The sequence below is a fragment of the Poecilia mexicana genome, unplaced genomic scaffold (genome assembly GCF_051168715.1).
Source record: "Poecilia mexicana isolate PSO_F unplaced genomic scaffold, ASM5116871v1 scaffold_11, whole genome shotgun sequence".
Lineage (NCBI taxonomy): Eukaryota > Metazoa > Chordata > Actinopteri > Cyprinodontiformes > Poeciliidae > Poecilia > Poecilia mexicana.
Window position 1 is genome coordinate 6,652,630 of NW_028263380.1, and position 19,020 is coordinate 6,671,649.

The 19,020-nt window shown below is 39.5% G+C and overlaps 1 protein-coding gene and 1 long non-coding RNA gene across 2 annotated transcripts in view; both read right to left on the reverse strand.

The window, feature by feature from the left end:
- LOC106922638 (growth factor receptor-bound protein 10-like) overlaps nucleotides 1-6,734 on the reverse strand; it is a 56,817-nt gene extending 50,083 nt beyond the window's left edge. Inside the window, exons 1-2 of the mRNA XM_088010105.1 lie at nucleotides 5,653-6,734; nucleotides 2,762-2,866 (exon numbers count right to left, since the gene is read on the reverse strand). Coding sequence (XP_087866231.1) covers nucleotides 2,762-2,812 — 51 coding nt within the window. The 5' untranslated portion in view covers nucleotides 2,813-2,866; nucleotides 5,653-6,734. The remainder of the gene's footprint in view (nucleotides 1-2,761; nucleotides 2,867-5,652) is intronic.
- A 7,032-nt stretch (nucleotides 6,735-13,766) lies between these two features.
- Nucleotides 13,767-14,698, reverse strand: LOC106922634 (uncharacterized). Its single transcript, XR_015764555.1, has 2 exons — nucleotides 14,564-14,698; nucleotides 13,767-14,398 (listed from the first exon to the last, which is right to left on the reverse strand). It is a non-coding gene; the product is annotated as an uncharacterized LOC106922634 (long non-coding RNA).
- Nucleotides 14,699-19,020: the final 4,322 nt, after the last annotated feature.

Consider the following 19,020-nt stretch of genomic DNA (forward strand, 5'->3'; position numbering starts at 1 on the left):
ATCATACAAATGTACGTAATTCCTGACTGTGTCAGGTCTGCAGGAGACACAAAGTATCCATGTCTCCTGCAGACACAAAAACCAGATAGTGGGCTAAATTTTCAAGCAGACTAGTTGAAGGTAGATATCATCATTGATGTGATTGGTCAAACTCCTGACCAATCACTCAGCTCTGTTGAACAGTTCGATCTGGGTCTAGTGTCAAGTTCGCAGGCGGATATCTCTGCGAACAAAATGACACAATTTTCTTCATTCGTCTATCTCAATAAGGGTCGATTTCTGAAGTTTGAATGCTGGGGCCTTTAAACCTATTCCAGCAGCATCTAACATGAGCAAAACTCAATGGCAGAGATGTGATAAACTCAGCTGGTCACTGGTGTCAAGGTAAATTAAGGTTTTAAAAAGTTCCTGTGGCTTACTGGCCGTTTAAGGATATGCCAGAGAAAGTGTCAGTGATCAGAGCTTTATCTGGTCGTGTGAAGTGTAAAGTAAGAGTTGCCCCTCTGCACACTGCTGTTCAGCTGGCTAAAACTGAGCTTACACCATTGCTTACAAAAGAGTCATAGTCAATAGCTTGGAAAATATTTCAGGTTGTGAAAACTGTACACAGTCATGATGTGGGAACCACAGAACATTTCTGTTGAACAGCTGATTACTGACTCTACTTGAGCAGAGAGCCCAACTAATTAAACAAACAGTTGGGGGTACTAGTACACAGTAAAGAGCAGAACAGCAAAAAGGTACTGTATCCTACACAACATGCACTTAAACATCCCTACTACTGTAATAAGAAATGCTACATTTATTAAACAGCAGTAGAAATACATGTCTCTTATCTGTTCTAAATAATGCCCAACATTGTTCTTTTAATTTGTTATGGGAACGTTATTAAAGAGTAAACTAGTATTTTATACTACAGAGTCTGCTACAGAGAGTCTTTGTATTTTCAAGTAATAAAAAACCTATTACTTCAAACGATGTCAGCCCATTTAGTGTTTGATATTGGTCCCAAAAACCTTTTATGGATGTGCAGGTTGAGCCTTGTCTGCAATTGTTGAACAATTTCTCAGGATTTAAAGCTGTGCTATTAAATAATTGGGGAAACTGTAGCTCTGAAATATAAGGCCCATTTTATAGGGAGATAAATCTAAGTCTGCCTTAAGACTCTAATTTATTTATTTTTATTCAACTCACTTCTGAAAAGGCTTTATCCAACAGACCGCTCATTAATTAATGTTAGAACAAGTTAGTAATTCTAGATCAGCTTTGACAAATGTTTCATATCCAGATTAGAAGATCAGACTACATTCCTATGTTTTGTTTGTTCTTTTTTTTAATTCTGCTTCAAGGGCTGTTGAAGGCTAACTAAGCTCAAAAAATAAACTTTGAAGTGAAAATTAGTGCTGCACACCCACACCTTAAAACTCTTCAGTCTGAAAACAAGTTTCTCCAAGACACATAGAAATAAACAGCTGTTTTCTTTAAATAAAAATATTCCACATGCTAGCCAATTAGCAGACTAATAATATCACCCTGGATTAACTTGTACAATTAATTGGAAATTGATTTGTTTTTGTCTACATTGTAATCAAGGATCTGCTTGATGCAAACCTCAGTTGAATTTCTGTTTCTAGTAATTTTGTCATCTTTGGTGATCATCTACAGTTAATAGCGCAAGTTGGTACCGATTCTGCTCCAAGCTTAAGTCTGCGTCCACTATATTGTACTGGACTATCCATCTGCTGGACTGTCTATCGTAATTGTAGTAAGTTGGAGCCCCTGCAATGTTAGCTTGTTCTGTCTGCCATGTTTACTCTTTCGCTCGTGCAGACGCAGGAGCTTTGCTGACTTTTTAGATTGTTCTCAAATATCAAAGTGTCAGTCTTTACGATGTTTTTACCAGAAATATTGTGCCACCACAAATAACTTCGGGGCTTATTGGCAGCCTTTGCAAAGGTGATTCTTTGAACATTGTTGTGAAGATACTTTTATAAGCTTCCTAAAATATAAAAATGGGGGGGGGGGGTAATCCCAACAGGTCATTATTTCAGATGCTAATCGGTTAAAGGACGTTCATTGTTGTTTTACATCCATATGTTGTTTCTCGGTTCTGTTTTTTCTCTCTTTCTGCAGGTGTAGAAGCGGACTTCTAGGGCGTTTTCTTTTGCCCTCTTCATCTTTCTCTCTCTTCTCTATTCTTATGGCACATACACTTATTTAGATTTTTATTGTACTTAAGTAAAAAATGGAGTTTGCAGTAGGGTAGTTCATTTAGAGACCATAAAGTTTCTAGGTCTGATAAATATAATTAATAAGAAAAGTGGCACTGGAGATCATCAATTGGTTCATGACAAAAGTTGGACAATTCTGATAATTGGTGCATCTTGGTTTTTTGAAAGTTACTCTTGTAACTAGTACATTTAACTTATAGTTAGCCATCTTCGACAGCAAAAAAGGCAAAAAAAAAAAAGCACTCGACAAAGAAACAAGAAGATCTAAGACCTTGAGCATTAATGCATGATTACCCACAAAACATCAGGAAAATCAGAGCACCACAAGTAATTTGAATAAGTTAAGTTTATATAAATGATGCTGTAGCCACGTCATAGAGCTTTAATCAGATAGTTCTCAATCAATCCAGGTTGGCGCTCACAGTGCTATTTGAAGGAACCTGAATTTTAGAGCCACACTACTTCAAAACATTCATTCACACTCTGTACCACTGACATGCAAACAAGCAGAAAGCTCAGAAAATATTTACCTGGTAGTTTGAGTGACGTAAAAAGTAGTCAGGGCATCCTGCTAAAGCCATGATGTTTGCCTTGTGCTCCCTCTCGCAGGGAACCCTCTGGTCTCAGCAAGCACCCTGCACATGGAGGAGGAGCACAGCGAATAAATGAGACGAACCGAGCCTAAACTGACAGGATAATGATTAGAGGGAAAAGGGGGGAAAAAAATCTCCAGAAAGACAGATGTCAAAGGCCTTTCTAAAACTGCCGCCCATACGGGTGTTGTGATAACAACTTTGTAAAACTGGTATCCAGTTTCTAAAACCCAACACTCATCTTTAACCTAAAGGAAAAAGAAGAAAAGCCTGCATGTGCGCACGGCTTGTGAATGCGTCAACATGCATATACACAGTGATTCCTGTGTAAACACAACCATTGTGTTCAACACACACACACGCACGCGCGCACGCACACGCACACACACACACACACACACCAGTCAGTCCTCAAACAAAGCCCAGGGGCTTATGACTAAATAAGAAACCTTCTCCAAGTTAGCAACTCATGACCACTCACCACCTGCAGCCTGTAGAGGGAGGAGTTTTTAAGAAGCCACTTGGAAAAGCAGTCAGCTAGTTTCTTATATTCTGGGAAGGGAGTTAGCCACTACAAGACGTGAACTGGTGTGTATTTAAGTGGACTCTCGCATGGTCAGCATTAAATGTTTGTTTAACCGCTGTCATAGCTTAAAATGTTTCATTTTCAAAGCCACAAACATTTTCCGTCAAGTTGTTTTAAAGTTGATAATGAGATTCAAGAGAAAGTCCTGGAATGGGTCTGGAGTTTGTTGTAGGATTTATAGCTCCAAGTACCACAGAGATGCTCTTCCCAGGCCTTTGTTAGCGGACTGCAGGTCAGCTAGCTGAAAGGATACTTCTTTGTTTTTTCTATGCTTATAAGTACAAACTGCTTGCAAAAACGTTTTTCCAAGGTAACACCATTTTAAAGCTACGACTACCGACTGAAGGCCTGCTTCACCAGCTAGCAGGATTGAAACACAGGAAGTGCCGTCCCTCATTTCCTGTGAAACCTGCATGATGAAGCGACCACCGTTTGCCCTCCTCTAGCTAAGCGACAGGCATGTGAAATTTTGAGCTCCAGTTCCAAGAAAGTTGATATATGTTCAACTTTTGTCACCGTTGCCAACACATCCTGTCAGTTGGGTTCATCCCAAGTGGCGAAAAACGTTTGCCTTTCGTCGCCCCCCATGTGTTGAGCCCATAATATGGTTGTTTTACCCATGTCAACCTGCAAAACCCAAACATTAGAAACTTATCCAGCTTGTAAAAACTGTTTCTAAATTTAGCTGGTGTATATTTTGTGGTTTTGCGTACATCTACGAATATTTTTTGTGTTTCTCTTTTAAATAAAAGTAATTTAATTATGGCATACATTTTTACCTAAGCATTTTTTATTAAATATAACAATCAGGATTATCACAACCTGGGAATCTCATTCCGGCCTAATGCCCACTTATTAGTTTCAGAATCCCTGCTAGAAAGCCCTAATCACCATGAAAATCCACTCAACTACCTGCAGAGAACCTCACAATCTACCTGGTTCACAAGAAGCTGTGATCGCATTTCATTTAGGAGCTCTTGTTGTTGTTACTGAAACCAGAACCACATGCATACTTCAACAAAGCTCAGCAAACATAATCTACACATGCATGCTAAACTTTGCATCTCCCCAGCCAACTCTCTGGCTGATTTCCCTCTCTGTGCTCCTCTGTTGTACATGTCAGGTCATTATACAACACATATCAGATGATTCAAACAATAAGTCTTCCACCAGCAACTCCGCCTCCGCCTTCTCCTTTCACCCCACTAATTACTGTTTCCACAGGGGCTCGGCTATCTTTAGGTCGCTCTCGCTGACTGAGAATGCGTGTCCAAATGTGTGTGCACAGTTGGACACACTTCGAAAAAGACACTCTCTTTACTCCTGATAATTCTGTGCACCCCCTCCACCCCATCCTTCCTTTTTACTTATGTCCAGTTTTGAGTCTCATAGGTTCTTCCTCTACAGGATCAGGCTGCTCACACCAATCAAACTGCTGGCCAAAAGGGCAAGCCCTGCTGATTCTATGTGCAAGCCTAATAAGCCTGAAAGCTAAGCCAAAGCTGCAAGTGCTTGACATTTAGTGACATTTGTGGCTCCTCCTGCAGAGAAAGGGAATAATTCAGCTTTACTAGCAATACAGGTACACCTAGAGATTTAATGGACTATGAAGCAACTTAATAATGCCACACTTGCTGGAGTGTTTATCCACACTCAGACTGGGGTGTATCTTTGCCAAAAATCACACCAAGAATGATGGTCCCTACATGTGGTGTTCTTTATGCACCAGCAGCATACCAAAATATTTTTACTAGGTGCTAAGAGAAATGACACACAGTTAGCTAGTCCTGCATGGGAGTAGCTTCTAAACATGCTGCTGCTGCTGCTGCTTTAGGTAAATGCCTGGCATTAGTTTGGGAAGCACCCTTATGAACGAAATAATCATTGCACCACTTACTGACACTGACACAACATTGAGAGAGATTTAAAGAGAGCAAACTCCTTCCAATAATACCAAAAGTTTGTGCTCACACAGGTAACCTGTAGGACGTCTCATGGTTTTTATCATTCAAAAATACTAAATTAACAAAGCTAATATCGGACTTAAAGGACACCCCAGAAGAGTTTGTGTTTTTAGCATGACAAAAACTATCTATAAAGTAATTTTTGACACTACAAGCCGTCAGTAAACTCATCTATAGCTCCACTGCACGTTGCTACATGACCGAGAAGAATGGTTGCCTCTGACTTTAAGCATATGCGCTCCTAAATTAGTTCCTAAACAAATACACAAAGTGCTTACGGTTATGAAAGGACAGCACGCAGTACAAGCTCGTGTCCAGGACGCACGACGTATCAGCGACCGGTGAAACGCTTCAACTTTCCTCGTCTGAATCTCGGCACAAACTGTTTCCCACCCCCCACCCCCCCGAAAAAAACCTCTGTCCGCCGCCGTGTTCACCTTGTCCCCCGAAGCGCTGTCCTTGCGCACGTACAAACCGCACATACACACGCTCACGCTTTCTCTTGCTCACACACGCGCACGCCAACATACACACGTCCAGCCCACTCCACGCTCCCTCCCAGTGCTTCGACCAGCTGACTCTCCATGGTCTCGCCCCTACCACGCACGCGCACGTGCACGTCGGGGTGAAAGCTCTCTCTCTCTCTCTTTCTCTCTCTCTCTCTCTCACTCTCAGCTCCGCCCCGCCTCCTTTACTGCACTGCAAAATCTAACTTATCTCACACGCTGCTGGTCAGTGGGTTATGTTCCGACGTCACTCGTCTACGTAGCGCCGCTTTTGACACACCCCCTCTGAGTGGCAAAACATTCAACATGGCTACCCCATGGTAATAGTAGGTATTGGTACTGAGAGTATAACTATTGTGATTTTTATTTTTTATTTTTTTTTATAATGATTTCATTTTGAAATGAGAACATTTCATTTAAAGAAGTATGTAAGATGATTTATTTTTGCATTTCAATTAATGTGGTTACATACCAGATCAGTTATTTTCTAAAGTTGAGCTGTTTCCTTCTTCTGAGTTTTTTGTGTGTGTGTGTGTGTGTGTGTGGGGGTGTGTGTGTGTGTGTGTGTGTGTGTGTTTTTATGAGGGCCTGAGGCTGGCTCTGTTCTGTTGAATGAAGGTTGAATAAAACTCTGGACCGCCACGCTATTCCCTCCCAGTGTTCTGCTCTTTCTCCACCCTCCACCTCCTGTTTTGTGGTAGCACGTATTTACCCCACATCATCATGTTGCACCATGAACAAGCCTTTACGTTAGTCCACCATTGACCAGAACTAGCTGTGAGTTCAGTTCACATTAGCTAAGATTTGCTAGTTTCAGTTTTTGGCTAAGCCATTCAGATCCACATACAGCTGACATTGTTAAGAGTTTCTGCACTTTTTTTATACCCCAAAAATGAGTCCACTGTAAATCAAACGTTTTTATATTTTAAATATTTTTATCTTGCACAATTTAATGAAAAAAAACAAAAACTAAATCTGTTAGAGGAGAAATGAAAAATAGAAAGCTGAAATTATCTGGTGTATAATGTGTATAAACTAAGTACCTTATTGGAGCGCCACATTAAATTTCAGCATTCAGTTTTCTTTAGTAAATACTGTTCTGTCTTAATCCTGCTTTTGTTACAGAATACTGTGATTGACTGTATTACATGCAAGACTGACAACTAACAACTAAAATCCAGACACAAGTCAGTCAATCATCTAAGGCCATGATGAGAGAATCATTAATGACTTTCACCAGTGCTGTGTCACTTTTTTGATGAACCATTGTCGATGGTTAACCTGGATGCTAGGAAAAAATAAATATTAATAACCAAGTAAAGGGATTGTGCTTATTTTCTGTTTGGTTTACATTCATTTAAAAATCCTGCTCATGTATGGGCTGCTCGCAGCCTCATCTATTTTCTTTTCTACCCTTCCCATGAATGCTCAAGTCAATTAGCAAAGCCACAGATGATGGTGGATAAATGCTAAGTTATTTCTCCACTATTAGTATTATATGAAAATGTTTGTATCACTTCAGTTTCCTTTGGGTTTTCCCCATTAAGAAGACTAAAAAACTGACTCAGTGCAGCGCCACCTGTAACTGATGTTACAGATGGTTGCATTCAATTAACCTCCTGAAGAAACCTTTTACAAATAAAAAAAACTTGATAATTTGCTTTTTACTGGTCCCCTCTTTCTAAAGGGAGGACCAGTAAGCTGTTGGTCCATGGTCCAGCAGCTGTCTAAAAACACTGGATTTATCAACTTACATATTAGCTAAACCCATAATTATTTCTCAGCTCTAGACGTTTATGGACATGTAATGACACCTCTCTCAGCACACGGCCAACAGAGTGACAGCAACAAAGTAGTTTCGTCTTCCACCAAAGCAGACAACACACTTCTGCAAGGAAAGGAAGCTTGCCAAAACTCAGACATGTATATACACATGCATATAACCCAAAGACACTCTGTAAATAGGTCAAAGTCACAGGCTGTTTTTTAATACGGAATCAGGCCTCCATGTGGGCCTTTGTTTACAAAACCAACACGACTTGGCAGAATATCTCTGACATCTGTAGCAATTCCTTCACAGTTTTAGGCATTGAAGTAAAGATTGCAATTCCTTATCTGACTGAGCCTTTCAAGTCAAGTGTTGTGGTCTTTTTTTTTTTTTTTTAGGTTCAATTGGACTCTGTGGAGAGTATCTTCTCTCACAGAAGGTAATGTTTGGCAGTGCAATCAGTAAACTCAATCCAATCCAGAGTTTACGCTGAAAGAGTTTAAGATAAGAAGGTCTATATGGTTAAGAAAATGAGCTCACAGGTGATTAGAGGCTGCACATTTAAGCACATGTAGTTAGGGGTCGACATGCAGATTAAGAGCGTGAGATTACAGAAAACGTATTACATTAAATTTACTTTTGGGCCTACTGATGAAAGTAAATTGAAAAGATTTATTATTGTGAATCATATTCCGTTCAGTATCTGTCATATACAGACAAGTGACTTCAAATAAGGAACAGTCCAGTACTAGCTTTCTCTATACAGAACTTTATACTGTAGCACACATTACTTGGTTTCCAGCTAAAATAGGATACCGGAGTTTGTTTTTATGCTAAAACAATTCAGTGGAATGAGAATCAGAAGTCAAAGATGCCATTTCACCATTTCCTCTGCCAAAAGGAAGTACTTATATTCTCAAACTTTGTAGCAACAGTCTAGCATTTCTCTCCTTGATCTCATGCTATGCTATGCAAACTCTCTCTCTGCACTGATGAAGAGTCACTCACCTCAGCTTCCTAATGCTTGGAGTGCCAATTATTTCTGGAGTAATTTAGCTAGTAATTATGTGACCATTTGGAAGCACAGATTGACATTTTATAAAGCATCAAACTTTTATGGTGTGACCATTGCTAGAAAAAGAAAAACATTAAGGCTGAACGCAGCTTAGCCCTAACCCTATGCATACACTGTAGCATATTGTAAATTTACTCAGGTGATGTATGGGATGGTGGCAAACATTAAATAATGCACATCGACCATATCTGTGCGAGGATATTTCACAAATTGACTTACTTTTTTGACATTGAACCCACATGTAAAAGCAATTTTAGATAAGCCAACATACATGTCTAAGGATAAAGAGTGTGACAGTAGTAGCTTTAGCGTCAGGCGTTTCTTATATCTGTTGTCACTATGATACTTTCAACAAGAACTGCTTGGGCCACAGTCAGGACTCACTCTGGCGGTTCTGTATCAGGGACACGAGCTACATAAACGTGTAACATTCTCCTTTATGCTACTATTTCTAAAAGTTCCCTTACAACAATGACACATTCCTGAATAAAGATAAATTCATGAAAACTCAACTAAGTTTTCTTACGAGGGCTCAGCAATTGTTGGCAAAAATCCTGCACCTGTTCTGCACCTCTAATCAGTAACGTAGAACTGCTGACCGCATGCCTGCATACACACGTATCCACACATGTTGCGACATGTTTGGAGGAGGTGAAGGCAGTCAACTGGATAACTCAAGCTAAAACCTCGGCGGGTTGTCTCAAGGAGATTTACTCTCTACTCCAGCTTGACGAGCCTCAATTGTTTTCCACTTTTACTGCCCTGACAAAGTTCATAAGAAGGTTTGTGTCTTAAATAGATGCATTATAAACGGTTTAAGCCAGATATTTACACAGTGCATACAAAGATGCAGATTTAATATTGTTGCCAGTATTAAACCAGGCTAAACCCTTCCTGTGCTACATCATGTAGGATTACCATAATTATTCCTCAGAATCACGAGGAGAAATTCAAAATTCAAATTCAAATTCATAAGTTTACATACCAACTCTCTAAATTTCATTAGGTCTCTTTCCACCATCTTCTTACAACAGTTTGCTGTAAATCTGGCCCATTTCTTCTGATACAACCAATCAGACACGCCTCTTCAGTTCGGCCCACAAGTTTGTTTTTTTTTTTCAGTTTTTGAGGTCAGGTCTTTGTGATTGTCAGTCCAATGTATTAATTTGTTGTCGCTAATTTGGGAGTATGCCGACAGTCGCTGTCCATTTGGAAGACCCAATTGTGCGCAAACTTTGATTTCCTGGATTCAGTTTTTCCACGTAATTTTTGGGTGTTCCTGATTTTACAAGCACCCTTCTTCTTCCTTTAATTGTAAAAAAAAATTAAAACTGGGCAATATTTTCAAACTTTTCAATTATATTATATACATTTTTTGTCCCCCCAGGAAATTTAACTTACTGTCAATCCCATAGTGTTTATACTCTAAAGATATTTGATTAAAGGCATATCTCTGTATATGTACATTTAAAGGAAGAAATAACACCATATCTCCTATTATTTTGGTGTTCATCAAAAAGGAGTAACACTAATAATCCTAACTGAGCTAAAACAGAAAAGGCCTCGTTTTTAATGTGGGACACTGGGGAAAATAAAGGGCTACACGTCTGTTTAATACAGTGTACATAAATATCTGTTTTCAGTCAGGAGTATGGGTTTTAACCCAGCCATGTGTGCTGGTAAAAACTGAGGCTTTTACGAGAGGATGCCATCTACCACTTGAAAGCAGTCAGGCCTTCGAGGAAAGCCAACAAACTATGAAGGTGGAGGCCAGACTCCGACCAATGATTGGCCAGAGCTCTTTCTGTTTACACTCGAAGGTAACGTGGAGCGGCGTTACACAATCATCAGGGGGGCCGCAACAGAAGCAGCTGGACGCTTCCCGCCGAAATGGGCCAGCCGAGCGAGCACATGGACAAGCAGAGTGTTTTGAAAACACTGAAAAGGAGCATGGCAGTTACATAAAACATAAAATGAAATCCACAGGCTGTTGTCGGGAAATAGTTCCACCATCCAAGATGTAGCAGAATGGGCGTCTCACGGGAGGTCATCATGTGCACACCACTGCTCCTGCTTACCAGTGTAGGCTAAAACGACCCACTCGCAAACAGCTTGGACATGCGAAAAAATTAGATCAAAGCTGGCCTCCGTCAGAGGCGGCGTGTTTCATGTGCGAGACAATTAAGATTCCACGGATGGTTGGGTCACAAACAAAAGCAAACAGAAGTGAGTGTGGGCTCGTAGAATAGGAATAGAGTCATTATGACACAGTGAGACTCTGTGTGTGTGTTTGTTTCTCCTAGGATACAAAGGGTGTACTTGTGTATGTTTTGAAGCCGGACTCGTGTGTGTTGGTGGGTGTGTCTGTGCGGACAACGTGTCTGTGGCTGGGTGGTCTGAGAGCTGTTGTTGACAACTTACTGGATTTAAAATGTATGTATACCGTATGGATGATCACCTCCAAGCTGGAACGCTGCTGATCCTCCAAAGACAAGAAGTGGATTTTGGCACTTTGAGATGGAAAACGTGGCTCATAAAAACCTGGATGAAAAAGTTTAGGAGAGATGATTTGTTGTATTTCACATTTTGACGTAATCCTGGCAACGACTGGGTGGGTGGGTTGGTGTTTTTATCGCCATTCATGTCATAAAAGTCTTCCATTGCACTATTTTTTTTTTACACCAAAGTTAAGACGTTAACCCAGGACTGTTTTCACTTTCATGTCTCTGTGTAGGTAAGAACACAGGAGACGTTGGACGCTTACAGGAATTAAATTATCAATACGGTTGAAATCCAAACTAGCTTGTTTTATTTAGATGAAAAGCAATTACCGTGACAAATGTCTAAAAAAAAACGTCGGAAAAATATAAAAGCCGCAAGTTTTTTTTCCCTTCGGATCCTTGAAAAAGTTCTCATACCCCTTTATTTCTTCACATTTTCTCATGTTAGAACCATAACCTTAAATGGATTCGTTGAAACTTTACATGACACTGCTAAGTGCATTGTGGGAAAGTGGGGGTTGTGGGGATGATGTTTGGAGTTTGCCACAAGGCACACCGAGGATGCTGCTAATGAGGAAGAAGTTGGTCTGATGAGATGAGACCAAAACGGAACTGTTTGGCCTGCGTGTGTGGAGGAATACCGACACTGCACATGAAGAAAACACAAACAAAGCATGAACACACCATCAACACCCTAAAACAAGCACGCTGTGGAGAGACTTTATTTGGCCACCGTCGATAGACTTAGTCTGACTTAAGATGAAGACAATAAAAGTAGTTTTGATAGATTTTTGATGTGGACAACACGGGCGGTTGCCCAGGGTGCCATTAGAAGTAGGGGCACTCAGGGACCAGATATAGATATTAAAGTTGGTAGTATGGCACATAAATAATAGATGTGTAAGACAATTAGAATATGGGTCAAATTAGTTTGCAACATTACAAATTGTCTGTAAAGGAGGGTCTTTCCCAGGACAATCCCTTCCAGCAACAAAACGACTGTAGACAGAGTCACATATCAAACAGGAAGCAATTGAGAGCCTCTCCGTCCAATGTAAGTCAGTACTAAATGTCATTTGAATGGATCGTCAAGAATTTTATTTACATTGAAGTTATGTCATTAGCTTTATAAAGCTTAAAATTCAGACTGGCTATTTTCTCTTGTTTTGACACTCTTTGCTGTCTACTGTAAATAAGATACTAACAGCTCTTATTCTCTCCACAAAACCCCACTTATTAACTCCTGAACTGCTGCTTTAAGAGCAACATATCCTTCAGCTTTAACTGTAGCTGCTCTCTCAGTTCATTTTTACCAGCAAACAAAGTTTCAGCAGACAGTTAGCTCACTCACTTGGATTTGCTCGGTTTCTCCGAAGGATTGCGAGCCCAGCTATTGCTTTTAAACTCAGCCAAATATTGCTATTTGACTTTTTTTTTTTTTCAATTTTTGGACATGAACTCTCCAGATGTTCAGAGGACACTGTGAACACTTTGGTCCAAGAGAAACCAGTTCCCAACAGAAAGACAAAGTGCGTTCGAATGAGTCGGCATGGAACATGTTTTTATTGTCGAAACAGAAAGTCTGAAATGCGTTTCACCAGACGGTGCGCTCTTACGGATAGATCGGCCTTTTGATATTGCCACAGATGAAAATATTTCATCGTAACTTTCATAATTTGCGCCAATTGTCTGATTGCACTCGTTTATTTCTACTTTTGTTCTAATGTGCGGCGCGTTTTTCTCCTCCATTGTCTAGCGTGTACCCAAAAGCGCTGGGCAGCGTGGTAAGTGCAGGTTATTTCAGCTGCTGCTACCTTATCTGTCTGGGATCATTTTACAGTCTCGACAGGAATGCATTAGTTGGAGCGGTATTTCTTTTTTGTTTTGGTTTCTGTGGTATCCTGAAATCTACACGGCTGACATTGTGATTTTGTGGCTTTCCCGGGCGCTCTCTTTTGTACTCGGAAATTCAGCAACGACATAGGTTAAACTTTTTTTTTTTTTAACCAAGATTTGAACTATTTGGTAGATGATAAAGCACACCAAAGTAAAAAAAAGTATGCTTTAGTATACTAAATTTTAACTTACTTTAGCATTCTTTGACTGATGTACTTAAACTGTACTATTTTGGAACAACTTTTTTTGTGCTTAGTATACTTTGGTAGTATTTAAATAGTATTAAATTACAACTTTTAGTATACTTTAATATACTATACATACTTTTTTGGAACAACTTAAAGTTGTACTTAGTATACTTTTTTATGCAGTATTCAAGAAAAATATTTAAAAAAATATTCCATATTGAGTGTACTAATTCTATCATAGAATTATATTAAATAATATACTTTTAATGTATACTACTAATATATCAGTAATGTATTTAAATTGCACTTAATTTTTAGTTTTGATTTACTGCTATTGCTAATAAAGTACAATTTTAATTACTCATAAGTCTTAATTCATACTTTGTACATTACATGCATAACTACACTACAGTACTTACATTGTTTTAGGCTACAATTACACAAGATGCCCAAGGCAATTCAAATATTTTGTTTTATTACTGACATTTTAAAATTGTCCAATTTTACTCACAACTTTATGAACTTTACATAAATTATCAGCTTACACGTCAAAAGTGAACACAATGAACATGAAAATTTAAGTGTGACAATAAAACATGAAAGTGAGGATCGACAGAACATTCCCATTCACTTCACCTTACAGAAACCTACAAAAAAGAACAATAGAGCAATTAAACAGAGAATGCATTTGTATTTTAAAGAATATAGAAAAATGGCAAATAAAAAAAAAATACTTACAATTTTAAGACGTTGTGGACTCTCCGTGTATGTGACATCATCAGAACTGATGATGATTGGGACCGGATGCCTGGGGTGGAAAAACATTTTTGGGTGTCTTCTTTGCCTGTTTATGTTAGAAGAAGAAAAAAATAGTCAGCAATGTCATAGAATCAGTTGATGTTGGCAATAACTATGAAGCTGTTTTAAGTGTGGACTTAAGGAGATAAAGTACCTTAAAATCTTTCCATCCATTATCTAAACACACTGATCGTTGCAGGGTGTTGAGGGGGGCTGGTGGTGTCCATCTACAGCAGCCATCAGATGAGAGGCAGGGTTCACCCTGGACAGGTCACCAGTCCATCACAGGGCCCTGAAACCCAACAACAAATAAAATGTATGAAAGAGAAATGGTAGATTAACAAGGGGGAAAATTCTGTCCAGTTACCTTTATTAAGCCCTTGGTGTTGGTAACACACCGGTTTTTGTTGTTGAAAATGTAGCTAGCTCCTCATTAAAAAAACAAAAACAAACTTACATCATGAAGACGATGTGAAGGTTCATCTTCAGAGCTGGTTGGTGATCTGGTGGAGCCAGAGCCTCTTCTCAGACAGGAAAGTCTTTAGTTTCCTAACACCTGATCTCTCTGGCTTCATCTTTCATCTTCATTTGCTTAGACTGCAAACATATGTTGAAGATAAAAACATTGATGAACGAGTTAGAACAACCTCACAATATCAAAGTATCTTTGTCTTATGGAGCTTAATTAAAACCAGGTTAAGTTTACGAATAAAAGTATAAGTCGCAACAAACAGCTTCCATGCATTTATAACATGAAGCTGAATAATTGCTATAGTAATAATCATACAAGTCAATAAAATTGATAAACTAATTATTTAAGAAACGAACGTAAGTTATATATCTTTACTGTACTGTTTATAATTAAATGAAGATAATTAATAAGCAAACTTACCACTAGCTAGCAACACGTTAGCAGCCTTCATCCCTCCGGGCTCCTTTTGAGACACACATTTAATTTCCATCGGTTGTTGTCCCGTTGTGTTGTCGTCTAACTAAGACTAGGACTTGAATTTACCAATATTAGTAACTATTGTCAACGCCCTCTCTACTTTTAAGGCAATATTATGCGAGTAAAAATGGCGAATTTGAACAACGTCTGTTATCTTCCCTGCGTTCAAGTTTTTTTCTTCTCTTGATGGCGTTTAAAAAAAAAAAAAAAAAAAAGAAAGTGTGCAATACCGCCACCATCTGGTCTGGAGTGTGAACTGGCGCTAATGCCATTGATTATAAGATTTTACATCACACATCTGAAAATGGATTGGGTGCTTTGTTAAAAATTACATCATGATTATGATTTTTTTTTTATTGTATGCAATTTTAATAAATAGTAAAATATTATTAAGGCACTTAAAAATTCATACTTTTTAGATACTTAAAAAGTATGCCTACATATTACATTAAACACACTTTAAAGGTGCCTCTAAGACAGTGGTTCTTAACCTTTTTTGAGGTACCGAACCCCCCAGTTTCATATGCGCACAGCTTGCAGAGCTTCAAATGTTGCTGCTGATGAAGATCTTTTGTACACCAGTGACTCCTGGGAACGTCCCGGCTGTAGGTTCTCTCCTTTAATGCTGCGTTTCCATGATGAAATGCGCGCAAAACTTTGTTAGTATATACCACTAATGTCGAAAACACAAAATTTCGCAAGTGTACTGTGTCCGGTAAATAAGAAACGCGGTTAAAGTCGCACGTGATTAGGTCTGTTTAAAAACAAGCCACAACATCATCATCCTCCAACTACTTCCTGTCGTCTTCTTCTTCGTGGTTTGCGCCCGTGTTAACGTTCGGGTGTTGATCATGTGACTCGTGTGACGCGAATGGAAACAGTATCGCAAAAACTGACACGAAAAAAAACCCCAAAAAACTTTTTTTTGTTTCTACTAAGTAAATTTATTGTTAAATTGCCTAATAGATGGTCAATGAAAATGCAGCTACTGTATTTCACTGGAGTCCCAAAGAATTAGAAAATGTTTTGGAGCCTTTTCCATAATGATGGAGGTCAATAACTTTGTTTCTCATCTATGCATGACATTCTTTGACTTGAGGAATGATGTGTTGATTTTCTTTTTTTTTTTTTAAGATCGTTTAGCCTACTTGTCTGACAGGTTATGTGTAAGTGGTTTTGATTCCGAAAGCAATCAAGCCTTAGTGAGTGTGATTATTATATTTTCACATAGAGCCAACTCTGGTTTTTTCCCTAATAAACGAAATTTCTATTACAAGAAAGAAAACTAAACTTTTTCAACATTTTGTCTTAAGTTTAACTGGATCGTCTGAAACTGTAAGTGTGAAGGAAAAAAAGAAAATAAAAAATAAAGTAATTTCTAAGGAAGCAAATACTTTTTCACAGAACTGCATATGCCTGCTCAATAGAGTATTTTCTTCACATCCCCGGTTTGCAAAACAAATGCCAGCCGGGCCCTCTGGACTTTACCACCGCCTCACAACTAAGCCTGGTAGTTGCTCAAATTTTCAGCCTCATTTACTCCCAACACGGCAGTTATCATGAAATCTAAATTAGTCACCAAATAATATTTCTCCCACGTGGGATTGGGCCATAATAGGGTATCTACATTACAAACCTAAATCTTATTATGAGCTTGGAGCGGTGGCTTGGGTCTCACAGATTTCGGTTCTTCTTGGCACCGCTAAGCGCACACCCTCCATCCCGCTCACTCACAAACAAGAGTGCGTTCTCCAACCTTTCCATTAACAGTTAATCTTTCTCAGGCACTCTGTTAATCTTAACTTCTGGGTTTAGCAAAGAGCTGTTCATCGTAATTTGCTTCCTGGCGGGAGATACTTTTTCTCAAGGTTTTTCTACACACACGTCGTCTGGTTGAGCAAACGTAGAGACGTCGAAATGATTTGTCTTGATCATCTGATGGATTTCACTCCTAATGAGAGTGTTGAGTGCAGTTTGTGTTGCCTCTGAGAGGCGGGCCGGCTCCAACTCCCCTTCCAAAGTCACTAAGACTGAATCCGGAGATCAAAGTCAAAGCTGCTGATTAATCCACATAACAGGAACTTTTCCACTAATAACAGAACATTCCTTTCTCTCCGGTACAGCGGTGCCACTGAGCCTTGGCGGTTGTTGATCTCCAAAGGTTCTCCTGCATTGTTCTTTAAAACTCAATCAGTGGTAAGAAGAAAACCACTGGCAAAAGACAGATGCGACCAAAATGTAACTTTTGAGCCAACATGCAAAATGCTATGCCTGGAGTAAAGCTCCGTGCAACTTTTTTTGAGGTTTAAATCATGTTGTAATGTTATTCCTTCATCAAAAAACAAACCTGGAGTGTTGCCCTGATTCCTCCATGCCTGTTTGAGAAATCCTTTAATCTCCCGTGGCAAGCATTCAGCCTGGTTGGACTTAGCTCCGCCTTCGAGGACGAGACTCCTCCTTGACGCTGCAGTTTCCAAGTTTCCACCTCACAGAGCAGCCCTCCCCCTACGACTGTCATAAAGCGTGTGGTTGGTGGTGGTGAGGAGAGGACGCCGAGACCCAGGTAAGATGGTGAAAATGAAGAATTTAATAATAATATGCTCAGAATACAGTCCAGAACAGGCAGCACGGCAGGAAACAAGCACGCAGCTAAATGCCGGTAGCAACTGATAATAAGGACTAAACGGGAGCAAGCACAAACCAGGACTTGGCAGTTCTACTGGAGAGTACAGAAAGTGGCGACTTGTGTAAGACAATAGACATAGACAAGGACCCGACGAGGAACACAGACAACAGGTGGGTTTAAATACACACGGGGTAATTAAGGGAATGAGACACACCTGGGAAACAATCAACGGGGAAGACGCAGAGACAGACTCACGGAACAGGACTACACAGAAAAACTCAAAAATAAACACACACAGAAACACGGATCGTGACAACGACTCCCTCCTCTCAGCTCCTTCAGACTAGCCAGCAGCCATTAGCAAACACCTGGTGGGACTGTGCATCAGCCGAGCTCGTCATGCGAGCTTCTGCTCAGTGATTCGCTTGTAAAAAAAAAAAAAAGTTGTTAAACTTCCTGAAGGCGGAGTTTCAGAAAGTGCAGGAGTTTCTTAAAGAGACAGAGGCCCAATTTCAAGGAGTTACATTACAAAGTCAAATTTCTTTCAAGTCGTATTTGATATATACAGCATTCTTATAACAACGGAATGTAACATAGTTACTTAATTGTGCTATAAAATTTCATCATATGCCTGTGAAATACATAATACTGCCCCTTTATGTATGGATACAAAAACAAATGTATAAGTTTTAGCTAGGTTTCCCCCCATGTCATATCAGCATTGAATTTCTACAACAGAATCTTAGTAAAAGTACCATCAACATGTGTTTAAATCTATTTTCCTTTAGATTTGTGTCTATAATTAATTTATCCTTAGACAAGAAAATAAAATGTATTTGTCCTCTTTTTGGTAAAGCTTCATGCGTCCAAAAAAAAAAAAAAAAAAAATAGTGGTTATGTAAGAATGACAGCGCATTTCCTGCAGTAGATGTTCATCAAAACTATAAGTTGTCTTTTTTTTTTTTTTTTTTCCAAAAGGTCATGTAACATTTGCAGCTCTAAGTTTTATTAAGTTCACAGACTCTTCCCTTGATGATGCCTGTAAACGCACCTTTCTCTCTTCTCTATGTGATGCTACTCATGTTAAAGGGTCGGAGGGGGGGAAACGCTAGCTTGAGGTTTTTGGGGGTTTAGCTGAAACATCATGTTCCACGCATTTCCAGCCGGAAGCAACAGCCCTCCACCTTCCCCCCCATCAAACAGAGAAATCATTTGTAATGGTATCGCACAGAGGAGGCCTGTGTTTTGTCTCAGAGAGAAGGCCTCAGACTTTTGCAGGGCAGATGTTTGGGTTGGATCGCGGTGTGGTTGAAACGCCACCCCTGCATCTGGCTCCAGC